General features: G+C 39.9%; 1 protein-coding gene across 2 annotated transcripts in view; it reads left to right on the top strand.

Moving 5' to 3' along the window:
• The first annotated feature begins 20,212 nt into the window (after positions 1-20,212).
• The window catches only part of VPS41 (VPS41 subunit of HOPS complex), a 113,198-nt gene continuing 109,575 nt past the window's right edge, over positions 20,213-23,835 (top strand). Inside the window, exon 1 of one of the 2 annotated variants that reach the window (XM_036429762.2) lies at positions 20,213-20,278. In XM_036429762.2, the coding sequence (XP_036285655.1) occupies positions 20,258-20,278 (21 nt within the window). In that variant the 5' untranslated portion in view covers positions 20,213-20,257. Of the gene's footprint in view, positions 20,279-22,529; positions 22,602-23,835 lie in introns of those variants that run through there. The other variant, XM_045578601.1, reaches the window with a different exon arrangement.

Genomic DNA, 23,835 nt, shown 5'->3' with positions numbered 1-23,835 from the left:
TGCCTGAAAAAGCTAAACACCATTATCTTTTTATTCCCCATATCAGTAGGTTCACAGCACTTCAACTGAAACCTAGTTCCACTCTTTCAAAGACAAGCAATTTTTTAAATATTCACCCAAGAATATTGATTTTAGAGAGAGAGGAAGGGAGAGGAAGAGAGAGAAACATCTATGTGAGAGTGAAACTTCGATCAGTTGCTTCCTGAACTTGCCCCAATGGGAGGGGGGATAATCAAACCCCAAACCTGGGTATATGCCCTGACCTGGAATCAAACCCTTGACATTTAGGGACAACACTCCAACAAACTGAGCCATACCGGCCAGGGCTCAGAGACAAGTATTGTTAAGTGGATGTCTGCATGGAACCAGTTTCATTAAGCCAACTTCACAACTCTGAGCTCTAACTTTGGAAAATCCATTTCTACCCTGGTTTTCCCTGTCATCATCATTATCAATAATCATAACAATAGAAAATATAGGGGTGTTTCTCAAGGTGTAGTTTATTCTGGGGGTCCCTGAGACTCTTCAGAGGCTCATTGAGTCAAAACTTTCTCAAAATAATAAAATGAGATTTGCCTTTTTCACTCTTATTTTGTGAGGAGAGTACAGCTGATTTTTCCAAGGCTTCCTGACTTGTGATTTCACTGCAGATTGAATGCAGAAATAAGTGTGGATCCGAGTATATCCTAGTAGCCAAACAGGACGAAGAATAGATTTGCAAAAACAATGCCACTCTTCTCACTAATTATTTCACTTGGGGAAAATATAGTTGTTGCTGCTGCTTTTCATTTAAAAATGAAGTCATATAATTATTTAAATGACTTCACAAATAAACCTTTTTAAAGTTTCTTTAAAACAAAAGCTTTTGAGGTACTACATAATTTTCTAATAATAAAGAGGTACTAAGACCAAAATGTTTGAGAATTGCAGAGAGAGTAGAGTATTAACTATATGCCATGTAGTGTGTTAAGCACTTAATATGTATTAATGCATTTATCCTCACCCTGGCCCTAGAAGGTAAATAATTTTTATCTTGATTTAACAAATGAGGACCCTGATTGCAGTATTTTGACAATTATAAATATAAAGGTTCTTAGACATCAACGAACCAATAAAACAATTGGTATACAATATAATATATTGGTATGTGAGTAAACTGAAAGATGTAATACCTTCTGAATGGGAGTGTTATAAAAATCACTGAGTTAGAATTTTAAAGGTTTTACACAGAACACTTATCTGTGATCGGTATCAAATCTATGTCATGGTAACCAAACAGTGTTCCTGGTTGCTGCCATATGACTCAAAGTAAAGCCCCAAATAAGAATTGTCCTGTTCCACTCCTATCTCTGCCACTAGCATCTTTATGACACGGGATGAATGAAGGTGTTGGACTTTTAATACTCTTTCCAGTTACAATATTTTTGTATTTTTCAAATCCCCATGTCAAGTAGGCAAGCAGATCTATACAAAACATAAAAGAATAATATTTATCATTCATAAACTTTCATTTGATTATAAAACTATAATTGGAAGTGCTGGACCAAAAAAAAAAAAATGATGACACCCATGAAACAGAACAGAATATATGTAATGACATAATTATCTAGCCTTGCTATTCAGGATTCTCCTTTTACAGAAGGAATTTTATTTCTCCAGGAAAATATTTGATAAACTGCTTAGCCAGGAAGACCCAAAGGCAAGGTTGAAGAAGACAAGTAACAAAGACAAAGTAAACTAAAATAAAATTCTAGGTCAAAGAGAATAGAAAATCAGGAAAAAAACAAACAAATGGGACTACTCAAGCTAAAAAACGTCTGCACAGCAAAAGAAGCCATCAATAAATGAAAAGAAAACCCTGGCAGGGGAGAACATAATCGCCAATGATACACCCAATAAGGGGTTAATTTCCAAACCATATTAAGAACTTAGACAACTTAACACCAGAGAGACCAACCATCCAATTAAAAAATGGGTGAAGAGACCAGCCGGGTTGTTCAGTGGTTAGGACGCCGGCTCTCGGACCAGAGAGTCTCAGGTTCCATTCCTAGTCAAGGGCACATACGTGGGTGGTGGGTCCACTCACCACACCAGGTCGGGAAACATATAGCAGACAACCAGCCTACGTGAGATCTCACATCAATGTCTCTCTCTCTTAAGGTCTCAGTTTAAATGTCTCTTCTCCACAGAATAACATGTTCGGCTCTCTCTTCTTTCATAGTTTCCTGTACTTTTATATTCCAGTACATTATGCATTACAGTTCGTACAGATGCATTTATTTGCATGAGCATTTAAGTCAATCATAATATTTATGAAATGCCTAATAGGTACTAAGTAAAATAATTAAGAGATAATGCTCCCTGCCTTAATTAAGGTTATAGAGATGCCTTTTATAAACTTTGATTTACCACATGTTTATCATTTCCAGTGCTCGTCATCATTTTAAGTGGCGTGTCATGTAGGGGTTCAAATATGGACAAGATAGAGTTGAAATGAGACTGGCTGACTAGATTAGAACAAGGCCTCCCAGAGGAATACCTAAATTAGAGACTCTTGTTAGCATACAAGAGTGCTCAGGCCTGAGAAACTGTTTTTGGAAAATGGAAATGTTAAAAAAAAAAAAAAAAAAAAAAAAAAAAAACTAAGGTAAGCACCAGAACTACCAGTTTGTTGATCTATGATGAGAAACAAAGGTCAGATGAGCCAAAATTCTGGCATCAGCATGACCAAAGAAAGTCTTCCAAAAACTCAAAATAAGCAAGTTACCTGGTGAACATGAGTATTAAGTAGATGAATCAACAAATTAAATGTTTAACAGCCAGGTTATGCTGTTCTGTCTTATTTATCTCTACAACAGGGACAATATTGGTAATAGATCACAGAGTTGATGGCCAAGTTCTGATTGTCTTGCCATTATCTTTCTTCAGAAAAATTATACATTACATTTGGTCACCAGTGAATCTTACAGATCTGTTGATTACATCACTTCAAGGTAATTTTTACTGTTACATTTCATATGGACCATAAGGATATGCTCCCATTTAGCATGTATTTGTCATTTCCTAACCTCCATACCAACAGCACATAAACAGTACACTTCCTTGTCACAGAAGCACAAGACTCATTACGAGACCCTTCACAAATAACCTGCTTTACTTTACACATTCTTGTGACAAATAAGGTAATGCTCTCTGAAGGGTTGTCTGCTCTAAGCTACTTTTTTCCTCAGATAGGAACATCTGAATTATTCTGTTTCATCACATTTTTTTAGTGTTCATGATCGTGAACACATTACATTAAGCTTTATGAACTATTCAAAAGAAGCATCAAAATTGTATCCTTACTCATGAGAAATCTTAATTTCAGTTGGGAAAACCCCTTCATAATTTCACTCAATGCTGTTTCGTGCCTGAAACTGCAGTTACAAAAGGAAAAAAGAGTTAAATAAGATTATGAAGATCAGCATGGGGTGAAACAAAGATAAGGAGATGCTTTGCAGAAAGGGAGGTGAGTTGGATTTAGAATGGATAAAGGAGATGGGAGAACCTTCTGGACTAGGGGCACAGCAAGAAGGAGGACAGATGGTAAGAATGAATACAGTGAGTGAGACCAACAGAGAGAATGCAATGCCACCGATGAGGGTGGCGCCAAGAGACTAACATATCAACAAACGAAAAGAGGAGTAACATGCCAGTTGTGTACATTCCTTATCCTCTCAGGCCTCACCAAAGTTTCCGGGGGTAGGCATTAGTATCCCCATTTTACTGAGGAAACTAAAGTGCACACACAAACTGGGCTAGGAAGTTCTGCAAGAGAAGTCCAGGAAGGGGCCGTACCGATCTGCCTCTTGCTTCAACAGTATTTGGACCAAACAGTGCCGGGAACACCCCTTCTTCCAGATTTCCCACCAGCCTCCTGGGTCTTACCCAGTCACCACCTTCAGCACCACCTCCAGGACTAGCCAACCTACTGTTTCTATTTTTACCAAACAACCGTGAGCGCCCCAATTCATTGGCGTTATTTCACGGAGGTGGAGGCTGCCCTCAGCCGCCTGGCCAGCTTGGCTCTGGGGCCTCCGACACCTACCTCTCTCTGGGCTTCCGCTTCGACTGCGACCATGTGGCTGGGCAGGGGCCACTCTTCCAAGAGTTGGCGGAGAAGAAGCACAAAAATGCTGAGTGTCTCATCAAGTTGCAAAACCCAGCGCGGTGGCCACATTCTCTCCAGGACGTGCCGAAGCCTTCCCAAGGTGAGTGGGCAAAACTGAGGGCTCCATGGAAGCTGCCCTGGCCTTGGAGAGGAAATGACCTTTCGGAGATGCCTGCCCTGGGTTCTACCCAAGCAGCCCCTCAGCTCAGGGCCTTCCTGGAGAACCATTTCCGGGGCGAGGGGGTGGAGCTCACCGAGCAGATGGGTGGCCACTTGAGTCACCTCCGCAGGCTGCGGCCCCCAGGCTGGGCAGGGCGAGCATCTCTCCCAAAGGCTCATCCTTTATCTCCCCTGAGGTCCGGCTTTTACCTGAGCCTAAGGTGACCAGACGTCCCACTTGATCTTTCCAAAAATCGGGACTTTTTTTTAAAAGGGCGCGGGATGCGGGACAAATGGTTAAAAAATCGGGACTGTCCCACCAAAAGCGGGACGTCTGGTCACCTTACCTTAGCCTCTCCCGGAAAAGGTTAGCCATTCTTTTAACCACCCTGAAGCTCTTTCCCACGCATTGGACCAAATGCAACAATAAAGCCTTTCACAGTAAAACAAAACCAAACAAACAAAACAAAACACACACACACACACACACACAAAGCCACACAACACACACACAAAAACAAAAACAAAACAAAACAAAAAAGCAGGAAGGAAGTGCTGTTTTTCTCAAGAAGAGTTAAGATGACAGCTCTGTCTCACCAGGCACAGGAACCCTGGTGTGACATCACGCAGGGGTCACACACGGCGAACCACTGACTGACTGCATGTCTTGCTGACATTTTTGACCCACAATCTTTGTTTTTCCTTTCAACCTTTGTCACTGTCCTATCTACATAAAGGGCATTTCTCATAAAAATACTGGTCTGCCTTCCAGCTGAGAGTATCAGAAGACAGGCGCTAACGAGCCCTTCAGGTGAGGCGAGACTCTGCAGTGACCACGGGCTGATGCTGGCCAATCTGCCCATGTCCAGAGCCTGGCTGAGCTGCGCAGGGCGTCCTGCCTCCCATCCATTTTGTTTGGCCAAGCAGCCTGTAAAGCCCTTCACTGGGCACGACCCCCCTCCTGCAAGCGCAGGCCCCAAGCAGCTTTCACACGCAAAGGTAAACTCTTGATGTGACAGCCCTTTCGGTCAATCTCTGTTCACCCCTGAAGTAAGATGCCTGTGATGCTTACTAAAACTCTGCTCCTTTGAGCTGAAGAGTCTGACCCTCGCCCAGGAACCCCAAATCACTCCAGCCACGGACCATAACAAAGACAGGTGCCCCAGGTTCTGTTGCTTCCTCTATTTGCACTCTGCCTTGACCTCCCTATTAGGCCTCCTGTAGTAGGCTGGATACTTCCTCCAGGACCTGTGGGTAGGAGACTTCTTGAGTTCAATTTCTCCTTGTGGTCTGTTGTCAAACTGTGACTCACCATCCTGCTGAGCAATTTAACAAAATCACAGCAACTCATTTTTATTAACTAATTCTTCCCCCTTCATTTAAAAATGCAAACTCTGATTCAGAACACAGGCCTGTAATTTAAGGCATTGTGCTAAGAATTTAGGCTTAGGGTAAGCCTCTTTCTTCTCAGGATCTCTCTCTGTGTGTATATGCCTGTGTGTGCCTGTGTGTATGTGTGCCTGTGTGTCTGTTTGTGTATGTGTGCCTGTGTGTGTGGGGTGTATGTGTGCCTGTGTGTGTGTGTGTATATATGTGCATGTGTATGTGTGCCTGTATGTGTGTGTTCCTGTGTGTATGTGTCTGTGCCTATATGTGTGTGTGTGCATGTATGTGTGTGTTAGCTGCCTCTGATTTACTTTATTGATGAGGAAGAAATCCCCAACCCTAAAGTTAGGGATATGGCTGAGCACATGACACCATTAGTGGGCAGGTGATATCAACAGCAGTTTATGAATTACGTATACTCACAATCCAGAGTGTTCTCCACACACCACACAGGGACACATGGGGTTTGCATTCAAAAATAGTGAACAATCAAGTTCCACGAGAGGCAGTCCTTGTAGTATCAAGAGGATGGGGTGCCCAGTCGGTGTGGCTCAGTGGTTGAGCATTGACCTAGGAACCAGGTCACGGTTCCATTCCTTGTCAGGACACGTGCCAGGGATGTGGGCTGGATCCTCAGTAGGGGGTGTGCAGGAGGCAGGCAATAAATACTTCTCTCATGGATGTTTCTATCTCTCCTTCCCTTCCTTCTGAAATCAATAAAGATTTTTTTTTTTAAAGGGGATGGGATATCCCACTTCTCAGGGGAGTATGTGGCTGGCTCCTTCGAATGACTCCACGCACTGTCCGATGTGGGAACTAGCAGTGAGGACTAAGCAGGCACTGTGCTTGGTTCTTAAACAGGAGGGTTATTTGGAGAGAACCTTATCTGTGGGAGCAGAGATGGGAGGGGAGCTGTGGTGGTTCCACCATTCCAGGCCATCCCAATTCTACCAAATGTCAAGGCAGCACATAATACTGAACCTTAATTTTAGTCTCTAAGTCAGTGTGTGTGTACTTGTGTGTGTGTGTGTGTGTGTGTGTGTGTGTGTGTGTTGTGTGTGTACACGTGTCAGGGTGAAGTGACGTGAACATGTAGCCTCTGAGTGTATGGGGAAACGAAGGACCCTGGAGGCTGACAAGATCAAAGGCAATGCCCGTCCCCTTCCCTCCTCACACCAGTCCCACACTCCTCAGTGTGTAAACCATTTGCCAGCTGTCTGCAAGGGGGTAAGTCCAAAAACCCAGAGTATTTAAATACTTTTGATCCAGATCTAATAGTACGTGACTCTAGGCACCTGTACAAGGCAAGCACACGGCAGCTGGCAAGGTTTCACACTAAGGAGCGCTTACGCGTAATGTCCCAACCTTGTGGGACGGCAGTGAAAGTTGGTCGGCAGGAGTGTTATTTTATTAATGGCTAATTCTGCTCCTGCACTCCTATCCCCATTCCAATTACATATAAAACACACATCTCAAGATTTGATGCCAACCCGTAAAGGCTAGAAGACAAGCCTCGCCATCCAGCAGTAAATATTAAGGGAAAGATTTAATGTAAAAGGCAGCATATGGCAGTGCTGATGATTTCTCATAAACTACATGGACTAATTTAGAAAGAAAGAAAAAAAAAAGGCATGGAAGCCTTCAAGGAAGTAATAACCCAGAGGTAAAAAATATTGATTAGGGAAAAATATTATCTTAATCAAAATATGTCTTTTAGCTGGAAGTTGTTTGGGCTCCGGAAAAAGGCAACAAAGTATGTTTCTAAGATGCACATTTTTCCTGGTGGTTTTTGTGGAATAATGAGCGAGGCCATTGCTCTTTCTGAAGCCTTTGCTACATAGATCAAAACAAAGGCTTTACTAATCCTGTAGGAAACCTTATTTACCATGCTGCTAAAAAGAAAGCAATGTTAATTGTTTTTTAATATCTTGCTCCATACCTGTGACTTTTGGTATTTTTTGAAGATAGATCCTAATAAATTTTATAGGACTTGCCACATACTATGTTTCCTTCTAATCAGAGCGTCTTACTTCTGATCTTTTTCATCTCTGTCTTCAAAGGCAAATGATTCAAAATAACTTGTTTCTGTTAGCTGGTGTTCCAGCAACTTATTTTTTTACTACCGTTCCAGATTTAAGCTTAATCTTTTAAGCATTACAATCAGACAATATTTAAATATGCCTCAGGTGCTTTTTAGGGATTTTTTTTTTTATCAAAGTTCAAACTGAATTTAAAGTAGGTCAGAGCTTACCTCAAGTCCTAACACCACTCCAGTTTTTCCTTTATCTTATCATGTGTGGCTGTCCTCGACAGTTTATAAACCAAAATACCTTGTTTTCATTCACCATTTGGACTATGCAAAGTTTAGTCCTAGGAGAAACTGCCATGGGAACACGTGACACCATTGTGCGTTCTTTATGGGGAGAAGCAGAAACACTGCTAAGGGATGTGCAAAGAGTCATGGGGGAGGGAGGGAAGCAACTTTAGAACACAATTTCTCACTATTCACTCGGTTTCTAGGTACACAAAGTAAGAAGTTTGATAAATTATCCAATAAATGTAGTCATGATAGCCGAGAGAATGCAGGTGTAATTGATGATCAGTGACCCAAATCCTTCAGGGATCCAAGTCCTCGGAACCCCAGGCTCCATTCATGTGCAAACACTAGCTGTCCCCAAGGCCCGCTCCACTGACTGTGCATGCATTCCTTCTCTCTGATTCTGAACACATTCACAAAACCTTAGTGTTCAAGGAAAACTACAGTCTTTAGTTTTGCATGGAAAGTAAAGAAAAATAAAGCTGGATTGTTTTGAATCAAATCTTTTTTTTTCTCTTCATCCCAATATGCAGTGAGCACCCCTTGGCTGCCCAGCAGCAGAGTCATAAACATGCAGCCTTGTCAGCGGCCATGGCCATTACACAAAGGCAGCAGACCAAAGGGCCATGGCCATTTGCACGCCTGTATCACTAGTGGGGGAGGGGAAATCAATATTTGCTTGATAGGAGCGGAAAACACTGATAGGGAAGGAAGTTTATTCTCAAGTTCTTAATAGGGTATCTTAACAGTAGGAAGGGAAAATTTTCTTTTTCCTTTCCTTTTTTAAACTTAAAGCTATATTCACTTTCAGGGTTACATGCCTTCCTGAAAAGAACTGTAGGGGAGAAAATCTAACAAATATATTTGTTTGACTAAGGCCACATCTGACTTTTTAAGTTGTGCTATTCCTCTATTTTATGCAAATCAAGGGCTAGGAAATCTATTGTAAAGTATAGGTTTTTCCCCCCTTCCATGTTTTCATTTTTATTTTCCTCCCATATTTTCAAGTAAGATGGGCACTGAATGGGAAAATGGTTAGGAGAATAATGCATAAGCACATACATATATTTTCATTCTGATATCCTAAGGATTGATTCAGTAGAAATAGATTTCCTTTCTATTTATCATAAATATGCTTCCAGCCCCTTCAAGTCTACCTGCTAAAATCTGGTTTTACTCATCTACAGAGAAAGATAGATTTTACTTTAAAATTCTGTTTTAAAAGTGTAATAATGGATTACTTTTAAGACAATAAATACTTTATTAATTCTGCTAGTAGAGGAATAAGATAAAATTTTCTAAGAAATATCTTCGTTGAAAAGTTTAAATATTCATTTTTTTATTCTCCATGATATCTTTCCCTTATTATACATTTTAAATATATGATTAGTAAGTGGTATGGCAAGAACACTAGGCTAAAAATTAAAAGACTTGTGTTCTAATCTTGGCTTTGCCAGTTTCTATCCCTATAACCATGCAGGCCATTTAATCTCCCTGTGTTTCAATTTCCTCATTTGAGATCTAAAAGTCATTAATTTGACCATTAACTCAAGATGCATTAGATGACAACTACCAGAGGCATTAGCTCTCCTTCACATGTGGGAGAGAGGCTTATAATAATATTGATAACAGTGAGTTTGTATTGAGCTTCTGTTATGTCCCAGTCACTATAAACATCAGTTATTGACTCATAGGAGCGCAGAGAAGTTCAGCTCTGGAATCAGACTGGGTCTCAATCCCATATCTGCCATTTTTCCATGCAGGAACACTAGTTAACATTTCTGAAACTCCGTTTCCATGTATAGGAACATTAGATTGTTTTCCGAAAGTCACAGGGATGGGAAATGACAGGGACAGATTTGAATGCAATCATGCGCTGGAGGAGCACCATCTAGAGTGAATTGCCACAAGCAGAACACTGTAATGCTGTTCAACTTTGTTCCTTTATTTTTCATTCTATTCCTTGAATGGCCCTAAATGCCATGCGAAGAGCTCATACATTCATTACCTTGTAGTTAAAGGGGAGGCAGTGAGATAGTATGAGTATGGAAGCACAATCATGATTAACTCATCAGAATGTTGAGGGAATTTAAGAGGTACCTATATTTGAACATGATACATTGGGGTAAAGCATTATGATTCTATTTATAGGTGATCATGTAAGGAAAAGACCCACACATTATTTCTTATTTACTCTGATATTGCAGTATTGGGTTCTAATATGATGGCCTATGCAGTGGTCAGCAAACAGTAAACAGAGAGGCAAACTGCGGCTCGTGAGCTTCATGTGGCTCGAGAGCCACAGTTTGCTGACCACTAGCCTATGGGGATAAAGTAAAACCACTACCCTACAGTTCAGAGATATTAGAGGTGTCAGGCATACTGGAAAAAATATCCAGGAGAAGAAATTAAAAATTGGAAACAGCCTTAATCACTGGCCAGAGGGAAACCTTTCCTGTCCCCAGTCAGCTCTTCCTTTGGCCTGGATTCTAAGAAATGCTTGAAAACTGTCTACAATGGTGTGGAAAAATGACCTTTGTCAAGGGAGGCAGTCAGTCCTTCTAATCTGAAAATTCTCTCTCCAGTGGCAGCCTTGGAGCATTGTAATGTGATGAAGTTGCAGCGATATATGTGAAGAGCATGAATAAGGTTCATTTTGTTGCCTTAAAGAGAGGCACCCATTTTACTGTTGCTATTATATAAAGCAAATATAAATCAACAGTGGCACTTAAGTCCAATATCTAGTCCTGGACAATCAGGATTATGTCCCAACTAGCGTGATATCCAGCTAGTTAATTTATTGCCAAAATTTAACAGGATTATGTTAAACTTTGGTTATAATTGCTACTGCATGAAGTGACTGATTTCTGAATTTCATCCGTTAGAGTTCATTTGTGGCTGGAGGTCAGGAGGGGGGGAGCTGTGCTATTATGAAAGGTCGGCATGCGGTGAGTATAGCTTTTCTAAATCCGGGTCATGGGTTCATAAAAGGCTTATGGATCCATCCAGATATGTTTTCTGAGTCTACAGAAAGAAAAGAATGTAGAAAAGCTATTGTTCGGGGAAATGCTTTTGCCTGTTCTTAATACCTGATAAGTTCAGGTATTAACTTCCTTGGTAATGCAGTCGCCCAATTAGAATGCTCTCCTTAAAATGTGTGTCTTTGGAATTTCACATAATCTTTTCAAAATCGTATGTCTTCTATTTCTGGAAAACTCATCTCCCTCATGGATTAAGAAGGCGGTTCTCTCCCTTAATAGCGACAGCCTCCTCCTCCTCCAGGACAGATCTGTTTGCCTCCACTTTACCCTGAGGGAGGGGCTTGGCTTTAATTCCCTGAAACCTACAGACACACTCTCCACCCTGGGAGAGCTCTTAGCTCCAAATGTGTTTCCTTAGAAAGGTTTAGAGAAGTAGAGAGGGAGGAAAAAAGCACAACTCACCACAAAGCCAGGTACTTAAGCAGTTTCTTTCAAGCACCACTTATGGGGATGAGCCGACCTGCGCACATCAGGATTCTGAGATCGGACGCAGCTCCTTGGTGGCTTCTTAGTCCAGGGCTGCCCAGCGGTGAGGGGTGAGCTCTGGGGCTCTGGGCTCTGGGATTTCGTCAATCATTGAAGGAGTTTGGGGAGAAAGAGAGGAAACAGGAAGGATAGGCGGTTTCTCTGAAGAGGAGAGCATTGATACAGCACTGGAGTGGACGTTTTACTGGAAGAGGTCATCCCACTGGCAAGGCTGTGACTAGGCGCAGGCACTTCCATCAGAATTTATCAATAAAGGTCACGGACATGATCTATCAGAGGCTCTTTGGTGCATCGTTTACTCTGGGTTTTTTAAAGTGCCGTTAATGCCACATTTTACTCCTCAGGAAATATCGGGTCTAGTAATAATGTCGTTTTTAAACATTCGTTTAAAATCTTGCTTGGCGTTGACTTGTATTGACATAACCTTCAAACACGTGGTATCTACAGAATGTGTGAAGTGCAATTAACAAGTTTTGCTTGAAAAAGTTTGTGTTTGGTTTGGTTTTTGTTGCAAAACTAAGGCTAAGAAGATGGCGGATGAAGAGCATATTTGGCACTGCATGCTTTACGAGTTCCAATTAGGAAGAAAAGCAAGTGAGGCTGCAAAAAACATCTGTAGTGCTCTTGGTCAAGATGCAGTTAGCGCCAGAAAATGCCAGCGTTGGTTTGAGAAATTTTGCGAGGGAAATTTTTCGTTAGATGACAAGAGTGGTCGAGGCCGTGTGTCCAATTTTGATCAAGAAGCTCTTCAAGCTCTTTTGGTGCAAAATCCTCAAATTACCCAACAAGAGCTTGCGACAACTTTAAATTGTTCACAAAAAACAATTTCCAATCAATTGCGTGCACTTGGCAAAGTCCAAAAGTTTGGAAAATGGGTTCCTCATGAGTTGACCGACAACAACCGTAATCAAAGAGTCACAATTTGCAGTTCGCTCCTCTCTCGTCAAAACCGTTTGCCGTTTTTAGAGCAAATTGTTACCAGAGATGAAGAATGGGTGCTGTATGTTAATTTGAAAAGGCGGCCTCAATGGTTGGACAAAAATGAGGCTCTGCAGCCCACGCCAAAACCTGACTTGCATGCGAAAAAAGTGATGTTGTGTATTTGGTGGAATTTTAAAGGAATTATTCATTATGAACTTTTACCATCTAACCAAACCATTGCAAGTGCAGTGTATAGTGCCCAATTGGAAAGGTTAGCCCAAGCTTTAAGAGAAAAAGAACACGCACTGATTAATCGGAAGGGCGTAATTCTTCACCACGATAACGCACGACCGCATACTGCAAGATTCACTGCTGAAAAACTGCGCCAGTTGGAATGGGAAGTTCTCCCTCAACCTGCATATTCTCCTGATATTGCCCCTTCCGATTACCATTTGTTTCGTTCTTTGCAAAACTTTCTTCTTGGAAAAAAATTTAATAATGAAGAATGCCTCAAAAATGCATTGACCGAATTTTTTGCATCAAAATCACAAGAATTTTACAACAGAGGGATTAAAATGCTTCCTGAGCATTGGGCACAAGTAGTAGAAAACAACGGCAACTATATTGTTGATTAAATTTTGTTGTATTGTTTAAATAAATTCGATTTTAAAAAGTATTAGAAAACGACATTAATTATTACTAGACCTAATATTATAGGAAAATTCCTTCATTGAACTACAGAGGTTGAATGTTTATGGTAAACTACAATGAAGTTTGTGACAATGCAGGGTAGTTTTTTTTTGTTTGTTTTTGTTTTTATTAAAAATAAAAAATAAAAAAATGTTCAGGTTGATAGAATGGACGAGGCCTTGGGAGGCCACCCAGGCCAACCCCCATTCTATCAGCCCTTTGATCAACTTGAGGTAGGGAATCTTGTCTTAGTCATATTTATATTATCAGTGCCTGGCACTGGGCTTAAATAATATTGGTTGCCAGTTAACTACTCTTCATAGAACTATCCCTTAGTTTGGGGGTTCGTGTGTCTACCCTTACTACATACTAATTGTTAAATAAACAAACATTATCTATGTAAATCCTATGTAATAAAACCCTAGTATGTAAATCAACCAAATGGTGAAACGACTGGTCACTATGACATGCACTGAGCACCAGAGGACAGACACTCAATGCAGGAGCTGCTCCCGGTCCACAGGCCCCAGGCCGGCCAAGGTGGGTGTCAGTGGGGCCTCCCAATTGCCCCACTGGTTGCCCTGCAGATTGGCCCTGATCACTAGCCAGGCCCAAGGATCCTACCTGTGCACGACTTTTGTGCACCAGGTCTCTAGTGAGTAATAATAGTCTTGTTTTTGAACAAACTTTAAATAAAATGACATAGTAATAACATATTGATAATATTTCTGAGTGAATAGGGATCCTCAACACATTTTATCAATGAAAGAATCCAGTAAAGGGATCAGAACAAATTTAGGGGAGCTCTAGGTCAAGCTGCTGCCCCATATCATTCTTTGAATAGGCTGAATAAAAAATTCTCCCAGAAACCTTCTTGCAATGAACCATGAGAGAAGGTATTTAAGCACCCTTTACTCTCACAATATTAACTACATATCAACCAGACTTAGTGTACAGTAAGTCCTCGCTGTTTATAGGTTCTATAACTTTAAGTGAAATAACATAAACAATTGTACCATTGGCTTATTGATGTAAATAAGAATTAAGCTTCTAAGACATATTATCAATATTATGGCAATATGATGTTGAATGAAACGATGCTATTCAAAGACCTGCTAAATTATAAATGCCAATATCTTACACGTGGAGTGAGGAAGAGCTTCCTGACAACGTTAAGTGGGGGTAGTGTCAAGTGCATAGCCAACAACCTTTACCCTCCAAGAATTCACACCCTGTTAAAGTGGGAGAGGAATTTCTGGTTGACATACCTATTATCCACAAGGTAGCACAGATCTTAGATGACTAGTGGATCTGGGGGTCACCCTGGCATGATTTCTAAGAGTTTCAACTAGGCTAGTCCAATTCATGGAATGCAGGACGAGCAAACACAGAAAAGAGCCATTATTATAGAATGAAATGACTCTGGGTTTATAGATGCATTAAAAGCATTGATCCTCCAGTCATTTTGCAGCTATGAGGCGCTTGGAGCACAGTATATAACTGTTAGCAGAGAGTCCTTTCCCAGGTATGAAATTACACTGAAATTACACCGGGTCCACAAAGACTATCAATATTAAAGTCTATTTTCTTCACTCCTGAGGTTTAGCATACAAGAAGCATCTTAGATAACATTTACAAATTGTGGACCACAGTGCAAACTTAGCAACATTTTAGATCATTAGAAAAAGAAAAACCTATAATTCATTTCAGTTTGTTTGTGGAAGAGGAAATATTTCCAAGTGTTATGAGAATTCAAAGAAGGTAGAGATTCAATCTCTGGGAACCTTATTTAGGAAGGGTTGTAACACAGAAAGTCATGCCTAAGTCTTGGTTGTCCAGTGCTTTATTCCTTTCTACTGACAAGCAGGAGCCTTCTCTTTCAGCCACACAACAAATAAATGTCTTTGTTTCCCTTTGAACTCAAATAAGAATATGGCTATGGCAGTTGCAGGTAGTAGATTTTGGGCTGGTTGCCTGGTTGGCCTCAGGATTTTCTTGAACATTCTCTCCTTCATAGTCATCCCACCTCCAGGTCAACCTGGAATGGGAACCCAAGGCTTGTACTCAACTGATCTGGTCCCTAAACCAGATAATAGTATCTTTTAAGGGCTCAGTATTATAGTTTCTCCTGAACTTGAAATTGCCTTTCAGACAGCTCCTGATCTGATATTCAGCTAATCTGTGATTGCTTATCTGAAATCCATCAAAAGAAGGCATGATAAAATCAGTTGCTGGCTGAAATTCAGCTGGTATCAGAAGGATGGCAAAATGCTGCAGGCCAGTGAGGGAACATATCAAGGAGAGATGGCCAATAGTGTACTCATCCAAAGAGCAGGGCATTCAGTCCTGTCTCTATTCTCAGATACTTTTCCTTAATCCCCTTGAGATGGGAATCAAGACCATTCCCCTGGTTACCAAAACCCACTTGCCAAAGCAAAGGACAGGGAAGATGTGACACAAAGACAGCTTGGAGGAGAAAGCCAATGTGTGTGCGTGTGTGTGTGTGTGTATACATATCAGTTAAATGAGTTAGGGCTTTTAAAAAAAATTGTTTACTTTTTTAAAAAAATTTACTTTATTGGGATAGCATTGGTTCTCAAAACCAAGTGTACAATTCAATAAAACATCATATGCCCATTGCCCCAAATTGTCTGCTGTCAGAGAGGAGGGGGTTGGGAAACTGGATGAAAGAAGGTGAAGGGATTAGCAAAAAAAAAAAAAAAAAAAAAAAAAAAAGACAAAAAAATATACACTGATAGATCATATTATTATGATCTCTGAACGCATAATAATCTGGCCACTCAGTGTACATCCTATATGATACAAGGCTAATATGCAAATTATCCCCTCGGCCAGGAGCTCTATCAGCAGGCAGGCTGGCCAACCGCTCATGTCCCCTCCCCCTGATCAGGCTGGCTGGACCCCACCCATACACCGGGCCTCTAATACACACACACACACACTGAGTGGCCAGTTTATTATGTGTTCAGAGATCATAATAATCTGGCCACTCAGTGTATATAATGCATAGACACAGACAACAATGTGGGGATAGCCAGAGGGAAAGGCGGTGAACAAAGGGGAATGGGAATGGAAATGGAAAAAAGGGCTTTTTAAAACTGTAAACATCAGAAAACTAATTTGAACTTGTTTCAACGACAACAAGTTCATGGGATATCTTACAGAACCATGGAATAGTTTTGACCTCTCTCAGTCTTAATTCCAAAAATCCCAGGGAAGGAACGAAGATCAACAAACTGTATCCAGTAAGTGGAAGGACTTTGTAGGCACCATGTGGGTGGTGGCCAGGAGCATGGGGTAGTAGGAAGACACATCCTCTGAAAGGGTGCTGGACAAACAATAGAATAAATATCTACCACTACATATCATACATATTAAAAATGGGTTTTTAAACAGCATTAGGCCTTCTCAACTGCAACAAACAGACGTAGGATGGAAAAAAAAAACCTTGGTCAGCCTTGGCAGAGAGAGTTCCATCATCCATATCCACTGATGGTAGGGCATGGTTTTCCTCTCCATGGCTATCTTATCTTAAAGATCTTTCCACTCACCTGCACCATTGGCAGGCATTGAAGCACAATAAAGAGAAGGGGTTGTTGGGGGGGGGGGGGCAGGGGAGCAGTGTCTCTAGAATGAGATAGAGTAAGAGCTGAAAACAGCAAGGCCAAAAAAATTCCAGTTTGAATTAGGATCTCTAAGAATCATAATGGGGGGCAGGCGTGAAAGGAAGATCATTCCGGATGGGCTTGGAAGGAAGTTGGTAGGAGAATAGAGGGGCTCCTCCAAAACTTTTCTGGCATTTATATATCAAAGAAGAAATTGGTTATATATCATCTAGAGACATCAGGCTTTAGTTCTTGCACAGCTACATAAGTATGGTGAGGACTGGGCAGCTATATTTCCCCACTAGCTGTCAAACCAATTAGAAACATCATGTGGAAATCTAACGATTACTTAAAGATTCAAGTCTGACTTTTGAGTACTCTGGCTTTTAGTACGTGTTATCTTATGCATTCATTTTGTGAACTTCCTTCTTTCTTGCAGTCTTTTTAATATGCTCTTGTTTTTTTTTGTGTGTGTGTGTGTTTTTTTTTGTGTGTTTTTTTAAGGGGTAAGGCTTCCCCAGTCATAGCTAAAGCAACAATCAAAAGACCCTAAATGGTGACTAAGCTCCTAGGTTGTCACATTTTAATAAGTGACTGAAGTCCAACAGAAACACAAGTAAGAAACAAGATCTTGTGATGATTAAGTATAGTTTTTTTTTCATGAAAATGACAAAACTATTAAACCGACATCATGATCTTTTTATTTTCCATAATTACTGGAACTGCAACAGTTATGTTTTCTCTTTCCTAACATGTACAGATTCAATAGTACTGTGGATTAAATATTTTTTGGCTAAAAAAAAATTTACATTGCTGTTTATACAAAAAAAGTGAACATTAGATTTCAATTAATTAACATACTGGTTATGTTAAAATTTGGAAAACAACTGCCATTGCTTTCATGTAGTGTAGCCCACCCTTCCTCCTCCTCTACTTTTCTCCTCTTCTTCTTTTTCAATGTTTGTGTCTTTGTGTTTGAAGGACTCATATATACAGAAGAGAAAGGCTGTTGTTCCACAAACATACCTTGAAATTGGATTCTTGCTGAAAAATGGACCTTGTTTCACAAATGATATTTGGATCCAATGGCAGGAAGTGTTTAAGTATTTTGTTTCAAAATTTTGATTGAAAATGAAAGATTCTCTATAAAATAATATATTTTCTTGGCACAGCCAAACACCTGGATTCAGAGCAGATTGAATTCATGCTTTAAGTTAAAAAATTAGTTTTGTGCTTTCCTGTCAAAAATATGAAAGAAGTTCAGTAAATGGATTGCACATAAGCAGTCTATGTCTGGGGAAACCTCAAACAGATGGCCTTTGAAATATTTGTTAGTAAGACATATAATAGGAATCTGAAGGATGAATAAAAGATTTACTACAGTATTCAAAATGAACACATTATTATATTCTTGCTGTTTCCAAAGAACTCTTCTTATAACAACTTCAAAGGTCCTCTGACCAATCCATTCCATTTCTGCACATTTTTCTAAGGAAGTATCTATAAATTGTACAAGTGTGCAAAGATATAATGTTAATCACATGCGGTTTATAATAACAAAATATTGAAAGTAATATTCAAAAGTGGGGGATTGGGTGCATAAATTATAATACCGTATTTTCCGGCGTATAAGATGACCCCCTTAATTTTACAGTTAAAACATAGGTTTAGGCCTATATTCGCTGTATAAAACTACCCCCCACTTCCGAGGCAACACCAGTTCTTTTTTTAATAGACCGCCTCTCTGACTCTGGCCAATCTGAACAGGCTTTTTTTCCATTTCAAAACTCGTCTTATATGCCGGAAAATACAGTAGTCAATTTAGAAAAAGACAATATGAGCACAGACAATTATGTAGCTCTCTCTATATTTTATTTGTGTGAAATCACATTTTTTATATACTACTAAGTAAAAAAGAGTTCTATAGAACTGTAGAGTATGGTCCAAATTATGTTTAGAACTCAAAGATAGATAGTCCCCTGTATATTCATATGAAAATAATATGGAAAAAATAATCCCAAAGTATGATTTTTCACCCCCACTGGCAATAAATGAGGGTTCCTATTGTTCTACCTTCTAACCAGCATTTGCTATTGTTTAGAGTTCCAGATTTTGGACGTTCTTATCAGTGTGTAGTGGTATCTCATGGTTGTTTTAATTTGCATTATGATGTGGAGAATCTTTTTCATATGCCTATTTGCCATCTATATCTATGTTAGTTAGATGTCTGTTTAGCTAGATGTAAATATAAAACAAAAACAAACCAGTGAGGTGCTAATGTAAACGGTATCATGTTTTTGGCCCAATTTTTAATCAAGTTGTATGTTTTATTAAGAGTTTTTTTTTTATATATTTTGGGTAACTTCTTTATCAAATGTGTCACTTGCAAATATTTTCTGCCAGTCTCTGACTTGTCTTCTAATTCTCTTAACATTATTGTTCACAGAGCTGAGATTTTTTAATTTTATTTTAATGAAATTCAGCTTAACAATGATTTCTTTATGGATCATGTCTTATTTGGTTCCATTTATCTATTTGTCTGATCTCTCACCAATACCCACTGTCTTTTTTTTTTAATACCCACTGTCTTGATTACCATAGTTTTATAGTAAATCTTGGAGTTGAGTAGCATCAACCCAACAGCTTTGTTCTTGTCCTTTAATATTGTATTGACAATTCTGGCTATTTAATATTGTGTTGGCTATTTTGCTTCTCTATATAAACTTTAGAATCTGTTTGTTGATATTCATATAATAACTTTCTGGGATTTTTATTGGAATTCCCAAAAGGGTCCTGGGCACACACCACAAGCTGCCATATGTGATGCCCTCTGTTATAGTTACCAGCTGCTGGAGATGAGTGTAAAGAATAAAATTCCTGTCTTTGGATAATATACTACAAATTCCTGAGGATTAGGAAGGAGAATTTAAAATGCCTGAAAACATGGAGAGGGAATCATTCATTCTAAAAGTTGTAAGTAATACAGTGGTTTTACAGATTTTGCCAAGGATAAATTTTTACTTCATTTCAAATATTTATCTATGGAATATACTCAATATACATTTAATAAATAATTTAAACAACAGAGATTTTGAATGTCAATGTTTAGATTCCAGAAGAACCCTCAGAAGAAAATGTCAACTTAAAGCAACAAGCAGTAGAATCCAAATAAATATTTTTGGAGTATAAACTATTCTTTGGCTCTCCTCTGCAAAAACTGCTTTATATTCACTTAATATGCGTTTTTTAAATGGAAAGAACACTTTTAGACTAAGTGGCATTTGGTAGTCGAGACTTCCAAAGCATAACTTCATTGAGCTTGGAGAGTTGGAAGTAGAAACAAAGGCCTAATAACCTCATCCAATAGAAAAGATATCCAGGCCCAGATGCTGCTAAAACTACATTTCCCAGGAGGCCCTGGGCCTCAGCGTCTGGTTTCTCTCTCATTTCCGGGTATGTCACATGACTCCCCAGCTGCACCATGGCGGAAGCGGGGGAACAGGTAAAGGCTACAACTGCTGGGCAAGGGGAGGGGAAACGAAGGTGGAGTGGCCGGGCCTTGGACAGGAGCGCGTGGCGGTGCGGGGCTGCGGGTTGCCGGGCCGGGCCGGGCAGGGCGGGCGGGCACCGGAAGGCCATTGGGGGGCAGAGAGGCGGGTGGGATGCCTGTTCTTGGAGGGCACCTGGGACAGCCCGACACACCCCCAGCGTTTGCGATCTGGCTCTTTTATCAGCTCTGCTCCTCCTCCCCTGGCCTGTGCTCAGGGGCTTGAAGGCAGCCTGGGCTAAGACAGGGACTGACTGACTACCCATGGGAGGCGAACTAGATGACTTGAGTTTTGGGTCTAGGAGGTATTTGAAGTTTAAATTCCTTTCCACTCGAAGCAGGACCGTGAGGGAGGGCGGTTTGCAGGAGGGCTGGGAGAAAGTACGTGATGTTTCGTTTCGCATCTATTGCATTTAGATGCACAGCTAAGTCACTGTGGCGTACAGGGGCGGCTCAGTGCATCTGCTCTAAAGCAAAAATGACGAGGCTCCTGTGCTGGTTCTCTGTCTTCATATGTGACTTTAGGCTAGTTATTTAACTTTTAAAATATACAGTATTTAAAGATAGAGATCTATGATAGAGATAATATGGTGCCCGTCTTTGGAAGGTGGTTTAAGCTGGAATGAATTAGTACACAAAGTTAAAGAGCTTCGTAAAAGTTGGGCATACAGTTTGGAGAGGAGTTATTTGTTGCTGGCAGAATGTCAGATGGCAATGTCCAGTCAACACATGACAGACAATGTGGCACTGGAGTTTAGGGTAGAAATTAGTTATCGCGATAGTTGTATTCATACAAGCAATAGAGGCTGCCGGAGTAACATAAATAAGACAAAAAGAGCAGAGAAAGGCCGGAACCTGGGGATATACCTTCACTTTCCATTTCCAGAGTCATTTTTTTAAAAATATATATTTTTTTATTGATTTCAGAGAGGAAGGGAGAGAGAGAGAGGGACATGGATGTGAGAGAGAAACATTGATCTGTTGCCTCCTATGTGCCCTCTGACCAGGGATCAAACCAGCAACCCAGGTATTGCCCTGACCAGGAATCAACCAGTGACTTCTTGATTGATGGGTCGACCCTCAACCACTGTGCCATACCGGCTGGTCCCAAGTGTTCTCTGACCATTCTTTGCAACCTCTTTCCTGCATTATACTTTTCTTCGTGCTCGTCTATTTTTTTCTGTATATTCTCTATGTTTCTATATTCATTTTGGTATATTATCCCCATTAGGTTGTAAGTTCCATGATGGCAAAGATTTGTTCATTGCTGTATGCCTGATACATAGAGTAGTGCCTGGTATGCAATACTTATTAAAGGATTGAATAGAAATCCAGACAACTTCAGTTACTTGCTCAGACTTGTATCTATAATAAATCTCCAGCCATCTATTTTCCAATCTCATGATTAATAGCAGAAATAAGCGAACATTCACAAATTGTCATCCTGTTTATTTTTTTTAAAGAAAGCTAACAAATAATTGTACCTATATTTAATCTATAAATTATCTTTTGTAGAATAAAAATAGTTAGACTTTTCCCACTCTTCTTGTTTGTGCTTCCACATTTTACAGTAGGAAGCCATTAAAATCTCAACTAGGATAGTAAGGCCTTTAATATACGTGTTTTTTAGGGCTAAAAGCGTTCAAAAGTGGAGTTAAATAAATTTGCTAATTGTTCTGTTTTGATACTCTGAACCTTTTAGAAAATCTTGACATAATTTTTTTCTTCTGAATGCTTTAAGCAGTGAGATGTGTTTTAAAGGTTGGGGCAAAGGAAGCTTTTTTATTGTAAATGTAAACAGGCCTCCATGATAAGGAAGACAAAACCAAACCTTTCCTCGTAACTTTTCTAAGCTTTGTATTCTTTCATGATTGCTTGTCCTCCCCTTTAATTTTAGGAAGAACCAGTATAGTGAGATCTCTATTGAGTGAGTTAACAAAACATGAAACAGTTCATAGACTCAAACTAAAAATCACTCTTTGGATATGAATAAACATTTTTAAGAGTTACTGGGATGTCTTTGTCTCTACGTATGTTAGATTTCTGGCTGGAAATCTTCTAAACAGCCCTTTTATCTGGCACCGAAATGATTTATGGTTGACCTTCATAATCACAGATGCTCTACAGTATTTGTCCATACCTCCCTTATGAATAACATTCTGCTTGTAGTCTGGTTGTTTGTGTATTTGTCTTGTCTCTCCTACAGATTGCTGAGTCTTCAAGAATAAAGGACTAGAGCTTACTCATGTCTAACTCATACAAGGCTAGTGCTTTACAAGTATTAGGTCTTAATAAAATGTGTAAATGAATTTATGAAGGGAGAATAGCCTTCTGAATTGAAAATGTCAAATTGTAAGTAAGGTCCAGTAGAATTGGGATTGCTATTTTATCTTTACTTGAAACTTTTGGAAGTTATAAATTTAAATGTGTTGTAGATTACTTTCCCTATGTTAGACTCCTTACTCTGCCAGCTCCTTAGGTACCCTTTCATCTTTCCTACAGCCGGGAACCTAGTCTGTCGAAATAGTTGATCAGTCAGGCCATCTACTTCTTCGCCAATCAGGAGAGTTTCTTTTTTTTACTTCTCTGTCTATGTTTTAGAAATTAGGGAAATTCTGCCCTCTGGTAGAGCATTTACACATTATCAGAGGCACATTCATGAGCTTGTATACTCCCATGAAGTTGTGTCCCATGTGTAAAATAAAAAACAAGTCAGTAAATAATTGACTGCCTCAGTTTCCTTGTCTGTAAATTGGGGATTTTACTCTCCAGGACTCTTGTGAGTATGACAGAAAGCATTTAATCTGGCAATGTGGCACTGGAGTGTAGGGTAGAAATTAGTGATTGCGATAGTTGTATTCATACAGGCAATAGAGGCTGCCGGAGTAACATAAATAAGACAAAAAGAGCAGAGAAAGGCCGGAACCTGGGGATATACCTTCACTTTCCATTTCCAGGGTCATTTCTGTTTAAAATATTTTTTTATTGATTTCAGAGAGGAAAGGGGGTGGGGGGGGAGACATGGATGTGAAATCTGAGTCCCAAGGATTCTTTGACGAGAGTAGTGACTAGTCTGATGTGTGTTTTGAAAGGTATTCAGACGCAGTTGATGAATAGATTGGAGGGGTGGCATGTCAAGCTAGGGAGAGCATTAGGTTTAGATAGATGATTGGTCTGCAAAAGAAAGGTAAAGTGGAACAGTTGTAGAGTTTAGCTTTTCAGCCTTCTGCCCAGAATTTGTCTGGCTATGCATTTGTGACACTGGGTAACTTCCAGACCATCATTTTTGCTATAACCAGAACAGCACAGTTTTTATTTATTTATTTATTTAGTTAGTTAGTTAGTTTATTGTGGTAAAATATACATACCATACTAGTATTTACCACTTTAATCACTTTTAAATGTATGATGCAGTGCCATTAAGTAAATTCACATTGTTCAGTCATCACCAGCAACTTTTCATCACCTCACACTGAAACTCTGTACCTGTTAAATAATAACCCTCATTACTT

The sequence above is a fragment of the Pipistrellus kuhlii genome, unplaced genomic scaffold (genome assembly GCF_014108245.1).
Source record: "Pipistrellus kuhlii isolate mPipKuh1 unplaced genomic scaffold, mPipKuh1.p scaffold_m20_p_10, whole genome shotgun sequence".
In the NCBI taxonomy this organism is placed as follows: domain Eukaryota; kingdom Metazoa; phylum Chordata; class Mammalia; order Chiroptera; family Vespertilionidae; genus Pipistrellus; species Pipistrellus kuhlii.
Note: the sequence above shows the minus strand (reverse complement) of the source record. Positions and strands in the feature narration are given on the sequence as shown.